Raw genomic sequence first — 16,109 nt, 5'->3', positions numbered from 1 at the left:
CGCAAGCAGACATGGTTGGTAAATCCACAGTAACAGAATTTAAACATGCCTGGGATAAACTATTTATTCATTCATTCATTCATTCATTTAATTTATTTATTTAATTTAACTTATTTATTTACTTACTTATTTACTTGTTTATTTATTTATTTTATTGATTGATTGATTGATTGATTGATTGTTAGAGTTGAAAGAGGTCATGAAGGCCATCGAGTTCAACCCCCTGCCCAAGCAGGAACCCTGTAGCACACCAGTCAAGTGGCAGTTCAATCTTCTCTTAAAAATATCCAGAGTGTCGGAGTTCACAACGTCCGTTGGTAGGTTGTTCCATTGGTTGATCGCTCTGACCCTCAGGAAGTTCCTCCTTATCTCCATGTTGAATCTCTCCTTGGTCAGCTTCCAGCCGTTGTTCCTCGTCCGGCCCTCTGGTGCCCTGAAGAACATCCTCTCTGTGATGTCCCCTCGTATACTTGTAGACTGCTATCATGTCTGCTCTGGCCCTCCTTTTCTCTAGGCTATCCATGCCCAGTTCCCTCAGTCTCTCCTCGTAAGTCTTGGTTTCCAATCCCTTAATCATCTTGGTTGCTCTTTTTTGCACCTTCTCCAGAGTTTCAATGTCTCTTTTGAAGTGTGGTGACCCGAACTGAATACAGTGCTCCAGGTGTGGTCGGAGCAGGGCGTATTAGAGTGGTATTAAGACTTCCCTGGTCTTGGAGTGTATTCCCTTGTTGATGCAGTTTAGGACTGTGTTGGCTTTTTTAGTTGCTGCTGCACATTGTTGGCTCATGTTTAGTTGATTGTCCACCAAGACTCCGAGGTCTCTTTCGCAGTCGCTACTGCTAAGAGGGGTTTCTCCCAGGCTGTATGTGTGTCCAGGGTTTTTTTCTGCCTAGGTGAAGGACTTTGCTCTTGTCGATGTTAAACATCATTTTGTTGGGATATATCCATCCTAGGATAAAATACAGGAAATAGTATAAGGGCAGATTAGATGGACCATGAGGTCTTTTTCTGCCGTCAATCTTCTATGTTTCTATGTTTTTACGAAGTCCGGCCTTGAATGATATGTATGTACGTGATTTTTAACTGATTTTTTTCTTAATATTTTATGAATTTTTTAAAGAGGAGAGAGGTGTGTTCGTGTATATGTTTTGGGAGTGTTTGGCAGTGCAGAAATTTTGGAAAGAGGTGCAAGACGAAATTAAGAGGATGTTAAACATAAAATGGGTGATTACAAAGGAGATGGCAGTATTAGTAATAAGAAGTGATATGGGTGAATTCAGAGAAATTAAAGAAGCTGCTATAGAAAGTGCCCAAGCGGTAATAGCTTTAGGTTGGAAGGATGCAACAAAATGGACAATACAAAATTGGTACCGGTACATAGAAACATAGAAGATTGAGGGCAGAAAAAACCCTTATGGTCCATCTAGTCTGCCCTCATACTATTTCCTTTATTTTATATCAGGATGGATATATGTTTATCCCAGGCATGTTTAAATTCAGTTACTGTGGATTTACCAACCACGTCTGCTGGAAGTTTGTTCTTAAGCATCTACTACTTTTTCAGTAAAATAATATTTTCTCATGTTGCTTCTGATCTTTCCCCCAACGAACCTCAGATTGCGTCCCCTTGTTCTTGTGTTCACTTTCCTATTAAAAACTCTTCCCTCCCCAACTTTATTTAACCCTTTAACATATTTTAAATGTTTCGATCATGTCCCCCCTTTCCCTTCTGTCCTCCAGACTCTACAGATTGAGTTCATTCAGTCTTTCCTAATAGGTTTTATGCTTAAGACCTTCACCATTTTTGTAGCCCATCTTTGGACCCGTTCAATGGTGCAACACATGGTAGAATACACTCAGTTTGAAATTATGGACACAAAAATGATTAATGAAAATAAAGTGAAAGAACTGATGGCAAGATGGGACAGGGATAGAGGTTTTAGGATTAGTAGAATTGAGACCAACTTTATCAATTAATTAATTAATTAATTAATTAATTAATTAATTGGATTTGTATGCCCCCCCCCTCCGAGGACTAGGGGTGGCTCACAACCCACCAAAACAATATAACAAATACATCTAAAAATCCAATTAATATGGCTAAAAAAGACTTAAAAAGCTCTAATATACTGTACTTTAAAAACATTTATCACCACTCACTCAACATACTAAAACACTCCTTGGGTCAGGTGGCTAGGATCTAATGGCCCCAAGCCTGGCGGCATAAATAAGTCTTTAAAATTTTACAGAAGGCGAGGAAAGTGGGGGTAGTGCGAATCTCGGGGGGGGGGAGCTGATTCCAGAGGGCCGGCCCCCCCACAGAGAAGGCTCTGTTATAAAGAATGAACTGGAATCACTCCATAATTTGTAAATATGGTACTGTTCTTGGTTAAAATAATATTTAGAAAGTACACACTCATTTTGGTGGAGGGGCCTGAATGTATGATGTTGGGTGGTGGGACCATGCGTCTTCTATGTAGTGTGTATCTGTTATTATTCAAAATTAATAAAATTTATTTTTAAAAAAATATGAAGTTTTAAAAATGTATTTTATATCCTGTTGTAAACCGCCCAGAGTCTTTCTGGAATTGGGCAGCATATAAATAAAATAATAAATAAATAAATAAAATCAGTATCAATACCGCTTTATAAAGTCTTAGTTAAGGCCACACCTTGAATTACTGCATCCAGTTTTGGTCACATTACCAAAAAGATGCTGAGAGTGCAAAAAAAGAGCAAGTGTGATTTAAAATTTTAAGGAACCTACGAAGAACGGTTGCAGGATTTGACTTTTGGCTAGAGAAAAAAGAAGCCCATTTTTTAAATTTCTATTTTTAGTCAGCACTACTGTACAGTACAGTATTCCCTATTCAGGCAAGGACTGGGGGGGGGAGGAGAACGAACAACCCCCGCATGCGCGCATCGATGCGTTCTCCGCCTCCCTAAATTTAGTCGCCTCCACGGCGGGCCAAGCTACGCCTCAGGACGCATGCGCTTTCCAATCGCTTTCGTTTCTCCCCTCGTTCGCTTTTATTCCGCCGCTCCTCCACGTCGCGCGCGCGCCCCTCCCCCTCCCCCCACGGCTTCTTTCCCCATTAAGGGCCGCGTTAAAGCCAAGAAGGCACATGCGCAGTGATCCCTCACCGTGCTACTTTTGCGCGTGCGCAGCAAGAAGTTCGCCAGCCATTTTATGCATGCCGGGAGCGCTCGCGCGCCCCACATAGACGTTACCGTTTTTTTTAGAAATTTGTTTTTTAAATTTTTTTGAGGAGGGCTTAATACGGTATTGGGTTTTTTCTTTTTGAGAACCAACATTTTGCGCGGGAAGCCGTTTTTCTCCCCCCTCCTCCACAGTTTTCCCTATGGCTGCGGAGAATCAGGTCGGGTTCGTCGCAGAGACGACGGTTATCCTCAGCGACTCGGAAAGCAGCGGAGGCGGGATGACCCGGCGGCGCCTGAGCGACCTGCGGGTGATCGACCTGCGGGCTGAGTTGAAGCAGCGCAACCTGGACACCGGGGGCAACAAGAGCGTCCTGCTCGAGCGGCTCCGGAAGGTAAGAAGAGCGCGGAACTTTTTTCGGGGAAGGGCCGTGGGGGAGGGGACTGAAGGGTTAAATCTTCTGCGCATGCGCCGCGCAGAGGATTTAACTTTGGCCCCCCCTTCTGGGATTTGGCGAAACGTAGACTCGATAAAAAATGAAGAGTTGCCTTCGGAACCGCGTATTGAGGGATTCCTGCGGAATTGTTGGCTGCTGCTTGAATCCTCGACTGAGAATTGCCTGGAACTATTTAACTATTTTTGAGGGGAAATATAATTATTTATAATTATAATTAGTATTAATAATTATTAAATTATAAATTATAAAGCGAGTAGAATGCTTGGCTGCATAGCTAGAGGTATAACAACCAGGAAGAAGGAGATTGTGATCCCGCTGTATAGAGCGCTGGTGAGACCACATTTGGGATACTGTGTCCAATTCTGGAGACCTCACCTACAAAAAGATATTGACAAAATTGAACGGGTCCAAAGACAGACTACAAAAATGGTGGAAGGTCTTAAGCATCAAACTTATGAGGAAAGACTTCGTGAACTCCACCTGCATAGTGTGGAGGACAGAAGGGAGATGGGGGACATGATCGAAACATTTAATTAAAGGGTTAAATAAAGTTCAGGAGGGAAGTGTTTTTAATAGGAAAGTGAACACAAGAACCAGGGGGCACAATCTGAAGTTAGTTGGGGGAAAGATCAGAAGCAAGGTGAGAAAATGTTATTTTACTGAAAGAGTGGTAGATCCTTAGAACAAACTTCCAGCAGAGGTGGTTGGTAAATCCACAGTAACTGAATTTAAACATGCCTGGGATAAACATAGATCCATCCTAAGATAAAATACAGGAAATAGTATAGGGGCAGACTGGATGGACCATGAGGTCTTTTTCTGCCGTCAATCTTCTATGTTTCTATTAAGTGTTATACCTCACGATTCTTGACAAATGTATCTTTTTCTTTTATGTACACTGAGAGCATATGTACCAAAGACAAATTCCTTGTATGTATATCCAATCACACTTGGTCAATAAAGAATTCTATTTTGTTCTATTCTATACCAACAATGTATGGTGATGTAACTGAAATATTTACCTCTTAACAAATGGGATGGAAGCTTGGTGTAACTCAGCTCAAGGTACATTTTGAAAGAACTGTGAAGCTGTATATACTGGCAAGTCTAAGTTCTATTGCTATTGTGTACATTATGTTTTTATTCTTCTTGACTACCCCTTTTCAATTGCTGCAGTCACAGCAAAAACAAAACAGCGACCCTTGAACAGTGACCTATTAGCTTTTCTAGTTTGTGGTAGCTGAAACCTAGTGGAAGCTGTGGAAGATAAGAAGTGGTGTAACATTTGAAATGTCACCTGGTGCTTATATTTTTGTACCTTTCCTTTTTATTTGAACATTTGTAACTTGACAGATTCCTATAACGAACAACAAAACAAGGATTGATCCCTGCATTTGAAGTAGTAATCTTAAAACAATGGTAGGTCAGGAAAAAAAATTCTCCCAAAGTCAAATTCATCCATTTCAGGATTCTTTCCATTCTCTTGTTTCACATCTGAATACTGTATTGCTCTTGTAATAATTAACAGGGAAACTATGCCATAATATATCGTTTTTTAAAACAGGCACATCCAACCTGCAGTGCATGGGTCACATGTAGCAAGTACAGCAGCCCCACAAGATATTTATAAAAAACCCCAAATAAATTTGTTATCTATACATATTAACACACACACACACACACACACAGATAGATATAGATATATGCATCCTAAGACAATTTCTCTTCACTCAGTGCAGCTCAAGCAGGTCAAAAGTTTGGACAAAGGCTGGACAACCTTTAAAATAGGGGTGCCCAACTCCTGGACTAAACTGGCACTGGTCCATGGCCTGTTGGGCAATGCAAGTGGTGGGTGAATCTGTGAAGCTTCGTTTGCTCTGGAGCTAGGACGCGCACATGAAATCATCTTCAACCCCTCCAATCACTGCTAGTCGGAATCCAGAAAGGATGAAAAATTTGGCCTTAATTGAGGTTGTAAGTTGAGGTTGTGTATATTGAAGAGGTTTAAGATATCTCTCATTAGGAAAAGATTTATAGCGAAGAATATAGTTATTAGGAAAGAGAATTTCAAATTTCACCATCCTTGTTCATGGAAAATTTGGATGTTGAACACTGTGTGGTTTTGTTTGCTGTGCTTGAAAAATTATATAATAACTGGAGGACATGTGACCAGACCAGCCAGAAAAATTGTGGGCTCAGACTTTTCCATCTATACTGCTCAGAAAAATAAAGGGAACACTCAAATAACACATCCTAGTTCTGAATGAATGAAATATTCTCATTGAATACTTTGTTCTGTACAAAGTTGAATGTGCTGACAACAATATGAAATTGATTGTCAATCAGTGTTGCTTCCTAAGTGGACATTTAATTTCACAGAAGTTTGATTTACTTGGAGTTATATTCTGTGGTTTAAGTGTTCCCTTTTTTTGAGCAGTATACAATAAAAGATTTAGAACTCTAGCTTGGTTGGATAGGAGAAGGGGAATACTTAAGTATTTAAAATCATGCAAAAGATTGGGAAAAGATTTAACCTAGACTCATTTGTATATATCTGTGGAGTTATTATTGTGAATTATGATGATATCTACTCACAGAACATACTGGTAGCTTGAAAAGAGGATTGGATATATTTCAGGAAGGGGAAGTACAGGGTAGTCCTCGACTTACGATGACATTTGAACTCAAAATTTCTGTTTTTAAGTGAGACATTTGTTAAGTCAGTTTTGCCTCATTTTATGATCTTTCTTGCCACAGTTGTTAAGTGAATCACTGCAATTGATACGTTGGTTACATGGTTGTTGAGTGAATTACCAACCAGCAGATGTGGTTGGTAAATCCACAGGAACTGAATTTAAACATGTCTGGGATAAACATAGATCCATCCTAAGATAAAATACAGGAAATAGTATAAGGGCAGACTAGGTGGACCATGAACTCTTGGGAGAGGGGCGGCATACAAATCTAATAAATAATAATAATAATAATAATTATTATTATTATTATTATTCTGCCATCAGTTTTCTATGTTTCTATGAATCTGACTTCTGTACTGATTTTGGAAAAGGAGATCACATGACCTTGGGAATGTCAAGGTTCCAAGTAACAGACCTAACACAATCAAAACTCTGAGGCCTTAGGAGCTCCTCAAAATATAGACTTATTAGGCATATCATATTAGAACATCTGATGAAAACCCAACTCTAAAGGTCCCACCCAAATTAAAAGTCAAAGTTCTCGCCCCCATTCCCATGTTCATCACTTGGTCCAATTCAGCCACAGCCCCAACTCCAGATGGATTCACTCCATGTCTCCCCTATACCTGGTGGGGACGTCCTTAGTTCCCAGGAGAAATAATTTCATGTTGGCTACGAGTCCCCAGCTATCTGTATTCCATCCTCCTGTTCCCACAGCTCTAAGCAGCATAGCTGTGGTAGCCTTGAAGATGCTTCAGAAATAGCTTCAGGGTTGACAGGGCCATGGTTATAAGTATGAATCAGATGCCCAGCATCTGTGTTTTGATCACATTGTAGGGAGGCAACAAAGGTAAAACTATGAAAAATGATCATGTCCCTTTCCAGTGTTGTCATAACTTTGAAGGGTCACTAAACGAACTGTTGTAAATTGAGGACTATATATCAGGGTATTTGTCTTCAAGATTCAGTATTAACTCTGGCCTGGGAATGTGTCCATATGCCAGTTGCAGAGCATCCAAAGAGAAATGGGCAAATGTCTACCTGCTGCTTACCTGGAGGCATCAGCTGTCTAGCCTGAGAAAGAACAAGCTGGACTGGGAACGGTTCCGGTCATGCTTGGGGCTAGAGATGTAGGCTTGTTTGACTTCCTAGACAAAGTTGGCTCTTCTATGACTTGTGTACTTCAATTCCCAGAATTCCTGAGTCAATCATGCTAGCTGAGGAATTCTGGGAGTTGAAGTCCACATGTCATAGAAGAGCCAACTTTTCCTATCCCTGGCCTAGGCAAAAGGGGGAGCTGCCTCTAGGAAGCAAATAAACAGAAATGCAAGCTATCTTCAACTTAACAAGTTATTTGAGTGACTGCAGTTATTTTATTTTTTAATTTTTATTCATTCATTCATTCATTTACAGTGGTACCTCGGTTCTCGAATGCCTTGGTTGTCGTACATTTCGGATACCGAACAAAATTTTCACCAAAATTTCCTTCGGTATCCGAACAAAAATTCGGATACCGAACAGCCACAGAAAATTTTGTTAATTATCCGAAATGTTATCGCCGGGGGCGGCTGCAATCCTGGCATCTTCGGGGGGCTCCTTTCCTCAATGCTTCATCTTGTTACCTGTAGGCAGCTGCATCAACTTTCTCCTTCCCGGCGGCGACAACAGCGGCAGCGGCTTCCCTTCGAGGAGCAACAGCGCCAGGAACGTCACGTGATGAAGGGAAGCCGCCGGAGCCATCTCAGCAGTTGCTGCCGCTCCAGCAGCTTCCCTTCATTACGTGACATTCCCGGCGCTGTTGCTACTCAAAGGGAAGCCGCCACTGTTGCCACCGCCGGGAAGGAGAAAGTTGGTGCAGCTGCCTACAGGTAACAAGATGAAGCACTGAGGAAAGGAGCCCCCTGAAGCTGCCGGGATTGCAGCCGCCCCCACCCTTCCTGCAGCTTGGAGCGCTTAGACTATAGAGCTCCTCGGATTTTTTATCCCATAGGAAATAAAGAAAATAGATTTAATTGGTTCCCAGCGAGTCAACAGGGGCTGGGAAGCAATTAAATCCATTTCCATTATTTCCTATGGGATAAATTAATTTGGTACTCGACCAAATCGGTTCTCGACCAAACTTCTGGAACGAATTGTGGTCGAGAACTGAGGTACCACTGTATTTTAAAACCCACATTCAGTCAGTCAACCGTATACACTCATTCGCCAGCAGGGGCAAGATGATGGGATTAATGGCCCCAAGCCTGTTGGCAGAGATGGGTCTTCAGAATCTTGTGGAAAGCAGAGAGGGTGGGGGCAGTTACAAAGCTACTGGAAAAAGTAACTTACAAACCGTTGCAGCATCCCTATGGTCATGTGATTTACATCTGGATGCTTGACAGCTGACTCACATTCATGACGGTTGCAGTCTCCCAGCATCAGGTGATCCACCCTTTTGCGACCTTCCGACAAGCGGTGTCAGTGAGGAAGCCAGATTTGCTTAGCAGCCGTGTGGCTCACTTAACAGCTTCAGTGATTCCCTTAACGAACATGACAAGAAAGGTTGTAAAATGGGCCGTGTTGGGTTAGGGCAGAAGTCTGACTTGGTCCCAACTTTCTCTTCTGCAAATCCACAGCAGCTGCACATGCCCCCTCAGCCGATTGTTGAGGCAGAAAATGTCATGCAGGCTTTTCTCTATGAACTTATAGAGGTCACACTTTACTGCCACTGCCTTTTTTCTTTCTGTCTCTATGACATGATATAACGTTCCTATAACACTTGTCTTATGCCCTCGGCTAGGGGGTGTGAAACTCAAGGCCCAGGGACTGGATCTGGCCCATGGGAGTGCTTAGATCTGGTCTGTGGGGCTACCAGTAAAGGACTGGCCTGCGGGGCCTCTGCCAGCGAAAATGGAGCTTGGGAGGGCTGTTTGCAGTCCTCCCAAGCTCCATTTTTGCTGGCCAAGGGTTGCAGGATGCCATTGCAGCTGAAAACAGCTCAGGAGTCTGCTTCTGCTGGCAGAGCACTGCCATAGGTGCCCCCAACACAAGTGATGTGGAGCTGCCCCCCCTGCCTCCCCCCCAAGATCAAGCACAACCCTGATGTGGCCCTCAATGAAATTGTGTTTGACAACCTAGGGCCTAGGTTGTTGTAGGGTTGTGTTACTATTTTTCTTCTCATCTATCCTATTATCTTTAGCATCTTATGACTATAGCTTTGTTCTTTGTATCTTACGACTTACAATGATTGTTTTTGTTTAGTACAGAAGGAAAAGGGGGGACATGATTGAAACATTTAAATATGTTAAAGGGTTAAATAAGGTCCAGGAAAGTGAACACAAGAACAAGGGGACACAATTTGAAGTTAGTTGGGGGAAAGATCAAAAGCAACATGAGAAAATATTTTACTGAAAGAGTAGTAGATCCTTGGAACAAACTTCCAGCAGACGTGGTAGATAAATCCACAGTAACTGAATTTAAACATGCCTGGGATAAACATATATCCATCCTAAGATAAAATACAGAAAATAGTATAAGGGCAGACTAGATGGACCATGAGGTCTTTTTCTGCCGTTAGACTTCTATGTTTCTATGTATCCTATGACTATCACTGAGTGTTGTGTCTTATGGTTTATGATGATTGTATGTTATGGTTATGATAATGATTTGTCTCTTGTTACTTGTATGTACACATGCAATGGAGAGAAATTCCTTGTGCGTCCAATCAATAAAGAGTTCCGTTCTATTCTATGTCAATGGCCATCATGGATGGAACACTACTTAGTTTTTGCCAAATTAAATACTGCTCTGTTTACCATGCTGACTTTGTCTTATTCTAACAGGCTATTGAGGAAGAAGGAGGACACCCCGATGAGATTCCAATGATGTCCGAAATAACTCCCAAGAAAGAGTCAAAAAGAAGCAGTAAAGGTATACAAGGAAATAGATAAAGGTGAAGGGTTAAATTGGTTAATAGACATCAAATTCCTGCTCTGCAAATGCTGAGAGATTTGTTTTAAGATCTGTGTACTCTGATGGCCTCATGACATTTGCTGTGCTCGGGGAAGTAACAAGGATTGAAAACACTTTATGTAGTTTCCCCAATGTTGACAACTTTCAGACATGCAGATTTCAATTCCCAAAATTTCCAGCCATCAAGGTTGAGAAACGATGATACAAGTCATTGTAGTAACCAAAGTTGCAACAGTATTGAAAGAAGTGATTTATAGCCAGTACCTACCTACCTACCTACCTAAATTATATGCCGCCCAACACCTCAAGGACTCTGGGCAGCTTACAACAAATAAAAACAATATTTAAAAGAACAATTTTAAAAAATAATTACAAAACCCTAGTACAAGCCATACATCTCAATATCTCTCATGGCCAGATCTAGATGGTATCTTATTCAGTCAATGCCAGAAAAGCCAGGTCTTTACAGCTTTGCAGAAGGTCAGTAGGGTGGGGAGGGTACCGATCTCTGGGGGCAGCTGGTTCTGAGAGTCAGAGCCGCCGCAGAGAAGGCCCTGCCAGTTGGCATTGTTTGGTTGACGGGACCTGGAGAAGGCCATCCCCATGGGCCCTCATCAGTCGCTGGGAGGTATATGGTAGGTAATATATGATTACAGCCACCCCCATTATCAAAATAATGGCACTTGGCAATTTATATGTGTGGTGGTTACAGTGTCCTGGGCTCATGATCTTCCTAGTCAGCTTTTGACAGCAAAGTCAGTGGGGGAAGCCATATTTCCTTAACAACTATGGCAAAAGGGTTGTAAAATTGGGCATGACTCACTTAATGACCACTTTGCTTGACAGTTAAAATAATAATTAATAATTTATTAGATTTGTATGTCGCCCCTGTCCGCAGACTCGGGGCGGCTCACAACAACAATAGTAACAATATAACAAATCTAATATTTAAAAAACATCTAAACCCCATCATTAAAACCATACAACATAAAAGTTGGACTTTTAGTTCCACATGTGGTTGCCTATTGAGGACTATGTGTATAAAACTCCATGGCATAGATCCAAGTTACTTAAGGGGAGGGAGGGAGGGAGGGAGGGAGGGAGAGAGTTTATCTACTGGTAGTCCTTAACCTATGACCCAAACTGAGCTCCAAATTAATGTCAAGTGAGAAATTTGTTAGGAGAGTTTTGCCCTATTTTACCACTTTTCATGCCACATTTGTTTAAGTGAATAACTACCATATTACGTTAATAACATGGTTGTTAATGGATCTGGTTTCCCTGTGGACTTTGCTTGTCAGAAGATCACAAAAGGCGATTGCATGACTCCTGGAAACTGCAACTGTCATAAAAGTTAGTTGTAAATCATGTGATCATGGTTGTAAGTGTGAAAAGTGGTCATAAGTCACTTTTTTCAATGATGTTGTATTCAGTGGCCCTGACTCCATCCCGCAAAGGATTAGGGGGGTCATTAAAAAGGATGGTAGGTGGGTGGGTGGGTGGGTAGGTAGGTAGATAGATAGATAGATAGATAGATAGATAGATAGATAGATAGATAGAGTGTGTGTGCTTGCTTAAGGATTTTGTTCTCTTTAGGGCGGAGACTTGAGGAAGAAGTAGATGACAACGGCCTTGAAGACGAATCCGGAGATGGGCAGGTATTGCAAACGAACATAGGCCACCACATAAGACTTCTACGTCGTCGGAAGCCCAGCAACTATTATATATGTGGCCTTTTTTTTCTTTTTCTTTTTGCAGGAGGATAATGAAGCAAGTTTGGATAACTTGCAGGATATTGACATGATGGATATTAGTGTGTTAGATGAAGCGGTCATAGATAACAGCAGTGGTGTAGACGGCCGAGAGGATAGCAGTATGGATAGTAGACTTGACTCCCTCTTTGACAGTAAGGAGAGTGCTGATGCAGAAAGGAGAGGACCTGCAGAGCAGCTGGCAGGAGGTGCTCTGGCTAACATGGAGGCAGCCCTATCCTTATCAGACATGCCAGAAGAATCCAGAGAAATACCAGTAGCCATGGTATGCACCTTCTTCGGGAGTAGATGTATTCACCATCCTTCTAAGCATTTCAGTTTCTTTTAAAAATATTTTTTTCGTTTTCTTCCTCCCTCCTTCCTCCCTTTGAAAGGACGTAAATGACCCAGGGTTGAAAAAATAACCTCCCTTCTTATCCCCTCCACCTTTATGTGTGTGTATGTGTTTATGAATCCATAGCCATGGCATTCTTGTTTGCAGTTAATACTTTTTCAGTGCATGCTTTGTTTAGAAACCTCAGAAAGCTTTATTAATGAAATGCTGTGCGTGTGTGCGTTTCCCCCCTCCCCCCATGTGTGTTTCCATTCACTCATTTTTATGTGTGTAGAAGAAGGTGGTTATAGGGAGGCTTGGATCACTGGTGTGACTTGTGCGTTAGGGGCAGCGAACTCTTGGTCTTGCAACCATATTCCTCGTGTTTTCAAAAACTCATAGATGTTTTGGTTTGGAATAGTGGCAAATATTTTAGGTTCTTTGTAGTCTCTCATCCCTTTAGGCAAAAGAATATGTGACTGAAAATTCCGTTACTAAGCATGCTTTTTTGCAAATGATTTGTGAACGGATTCTAAAGGGGTCTTCGATTTGCAGCAGTTGATTTTAGTGACTTGTTCAAAAAGTTACAATGGCACTGAAAAAAGTGAGATTTTCACAGGTTCAACGTTTGCAACATCCTCACGATTACCGTATTTTTCAGAGTATAACTTTCATTTTGCCCGTTGTGCTGTTTTTTGCACTCTCGGGCTTCAGGAAATTTCCCTGAACCTTCTGGAGGGCCAAAAACAGCACGACGGGCAAACCGGAAGTCCGTTTTTGCAAAGTTCCAGTTTGCCCGTTTGTTCACATCTCGGGCGTCAGTGAGGCTTGGGTGCATGCTTAGGGGCAGGGGGGGATTATGCTCATGCATGGGGACAGCACGGGATGTGTGAACATGGGTGGGGGCCCCCCGCAAAGAGGTGTAGGCAGGTGCACACATACTAGAACACCCAAACACCCCATTTATTGATTTATTTCATTTATTTCATTTATTTATTTTATTTCATTTATTTCATTTATTTCATTTATTTCATTTATTGATTTTATTGATTTTATTGATTTTATTGATTTTATTGATTTTATTTATTTTATTGATTTTATTTATTTTATTTATTTTATTGATGATTTTATTGATTTTATTGATTTTATTGATTTTATTTTTATTTATTTTTATTTATTTTTATTTTATTGGTTTTATTGATTGATTGATTGATTGATTGATTGATTGATTGGATTTGTATGCCGCCCCTCTCCGGAGACTCAGAGCGGCTAACAGCAACAATAAAACTGTACAATAGTAATCTAATATTAAAAACGATTAAAAACCCATTAATATAAAAACCAAACATACATACATACCATGCATAGAATTGTAAAGGCCTAGAGGGAAAGAGGATCTCAGTTCCCCCATGCCTGACGGCAGAGGTGGGTTTTAAGTAGCTTGCGAAAGGCAAGGAGGGTGGGGGCAATTCTAATCTCTGGGGGGAGTTGGTTCCAGAGGACCGGGGCCGCCACAGAGAAGGCTCTTCCCATGGGTCCCGCCAAGCGACATTGTTTAGTTGACGGGACCTGAAGAAGATCCACCCTGTGGGACCTAACTGGTCGCTGGGATTCGTGCAGCAGAAGGCGGTCCCTGAGATAATCTGGTCCGGTGCCATGAAGGGCTTTATAGGTCATAACCAACACTTTGAATTGTGACCAGAAACTGATTGGCAACCAATGCAGACTGCGGAGTGTTGGTGTGACATGGGCATTTTTGGGGAAGTCCATGATTGCTCTCGCAGCTGCATTCTGCACGATCTGAAGTTTCCGAACATTTTTCAAGGGTAGCCCCATGTAGAGAGTGTTACAGTAGTCAAGCCTAGAGGTGATGAGGGCATGAGTGACTGTGGGCAGTGACTCCCGGTCCAAGTAGGGTCGCAACTGGTGCACAAGGCGAACCTGGGCAAACACCCCCCTCGCCACAGTTTTGGCATGCAAATCAAAAAAGGTTCCCCATCACTTTCCTAAAGTCTCCAGAGAAACACTGTCTTGGTTACAAAGCTTGAAAACGCACCAAAATGAACGTGTGTTAAGAGAAACTGGCTTTCCTGGTCTAGCAGATAATGTTCCAATTCTCCTTTCTTCCTTCAGCTCCTTATATAGGCAGTCCTCAACTTATAACCACAATTGAGCCCCCAATTTATGTTGCTAAGGAAGACATTTGCTAAGTGAGGTTTGCCTTTTTTTGTGCACCTTTCTCGCCAGAGTTGTGAATTGCCGCAGCGGTTGCTGGTCAGAAAGTCTCAAAAGGGGATGATTTGAACCTGGGATGCTGCCACGGTCATAAGTATGAATCAGTTGCTAAGCGTCTTGAGTTTTGATCATGTGATCCTGGGGGATTGCTGCACCACAACAGCCCCTAGTCCCTTTTTAAAAAAAATAGTTTTTATTAAATATAAATATAAAAAAACCCCACTGAAGTACAAAAACAAAACATATAGACAAGACAAATAAACAAAAAGTCCCTTTTTCAGTGACTACCCTGTGAATGGTCACCAAATGAATGGTAGTAAGTTGAAGAGTACCAGCATGCAATCTTGTCCCCAGGGCAGATGTAATAGAATACGGGCCTATTAAAGTTTGTTGCAAAAATCAAAACCAGGAGCACATACAGATGACAGATTCAGCTGGATTTATAAGCTTCTTTATAAACATAGTAACAGCTGAATTTACAATCCAATTAGTAGAGTTCCTCAGACAGCAGGAAAGAGTTAGTTGTATTTCAGCAGAGTTCAGAGTGAAAGAGCAGAGAGTGGAGACTGGAGCCACGCCCAGCCTTAAGCTTCTCAGTTTCAATTCTCTGCACAGACTCAGAAATGGCTAGCTTCCATTGGCTGACTCAGCTGCTATGCCTATTCATTGACTGACCTTGTTAGCATGGGCTCTCCCACTTCATGACTATCTTAACAGGACCCACTTCATGGAGAAGATTTTCACGGATGGCTGGGCCATCAAACCAATGGTGAAATTTACTTACCTTCTCTACTGGTCTGGAAGCGCCTGCCGTCGGGTCTGACTTTTGACCACCTGCGCATGCGCAGAAGGTTAAAAAAACAGAAAATGATGATGTCAGAGCGGGTGGGTGGAGCCTCACGCTGTCGCCGCTACTGGTTCTCTGAACCATTCTCCACCAGAGCGGTAACAATCACCTTCCTTGAAGGCCTCTTGCAAGTTAAAACAGTGGTACCTCTACTTACGAACTTAATTTGTTCCGTGACCAGGTTCTTAAGTAGAAACATTTGTAAGAAGAAGTAATTTCCCCCACAGGAATCAATGTAAAAGAAAATAATGCGTGCGATTGGGGAAACCACAGGGAGGGTGGAGGCCCTGTTTCCTCCCAGGAGATTCCTAGAGAGGTCCCACCGAGGCTTCTCCCCGCCTTTTCCGGCCCTGTTTCCTCCCAGGAGATTCCTAAAGAGGCCTCACCGAGGCTTCTCCCTGCCTTTCTGGCCCTGTTTCCTCCCAGGAGATTCCTTAAGAGGCCCCACGGAGGCTTCTCCCTGCCTTTCTGGCCCTGTTTCCTCCCAGGAGATTCCTAGAGAGGCCCCACGGAGGCTTCTCCCTGCCTTTCTGGCCCTGTTTCCTCCCAGGAGATTCCTAGAGAGGCCCCACGGAGGCTTCTCCCTGCCTTTTCCGGTTACAGTTTCGGAGGCTCAGGTTTGTAAGCAGAACATGATTCTTGAGAAGAGGCAAAAAAATCTTGAACTCCCGGTTCTTA

General features: G+C 42.3%; 1 protein-coding gene across 1 annotated transcript in view; it reads left to right on the top strand.

Moving 5' to 3' along the window:
- Positions 1 to 3,156: 3,156 nt before the first annotated feature.
- SAFB2 (scaffold attachment factor B2) overlaps positions 3,157 to 16,109 on the top strand; it is a 67,770-nt gene continuing 54,817 nt past the window's right edge. The window contains 4 exon segments of the mRNA XM_070744619.1: positions 3,157 to 3,554; positions 10,135 to 10,222; positions 11,861 to 11,922; positions 12,023 to 12,301. Coding sequence (XP_070600720.1) covers positions 3,363 to 3,554; positions 10,135 to 10,222; positions 11,861 to 11,922; positions 12,023 to 12,301 — 621 coding nt within the window. The 5' untranslated portion in view covers positions 3,157 to 3,362.

This window comes from Erythrolamprus reginae, chromosome 1, assembly GCF_031021105.1.
Source record: "Erythrolamprus reginae isolate rEryReg1 chromosome 1, rEryReg1.hap1, whole genome shotgun sequence".
Taxonomy (NCBI): domain Eukaryota; kingdom Metazoa; phylum Chordata; class Lepidosauria; order Squamata; family Dipsadidae; genus Erythrolamprus; species Erythrolamprus reginae.
Note: the sequence above shows the minus strand (reverse complement) of the source record. Positions and strands in the feature narration are given on the sequence as shown.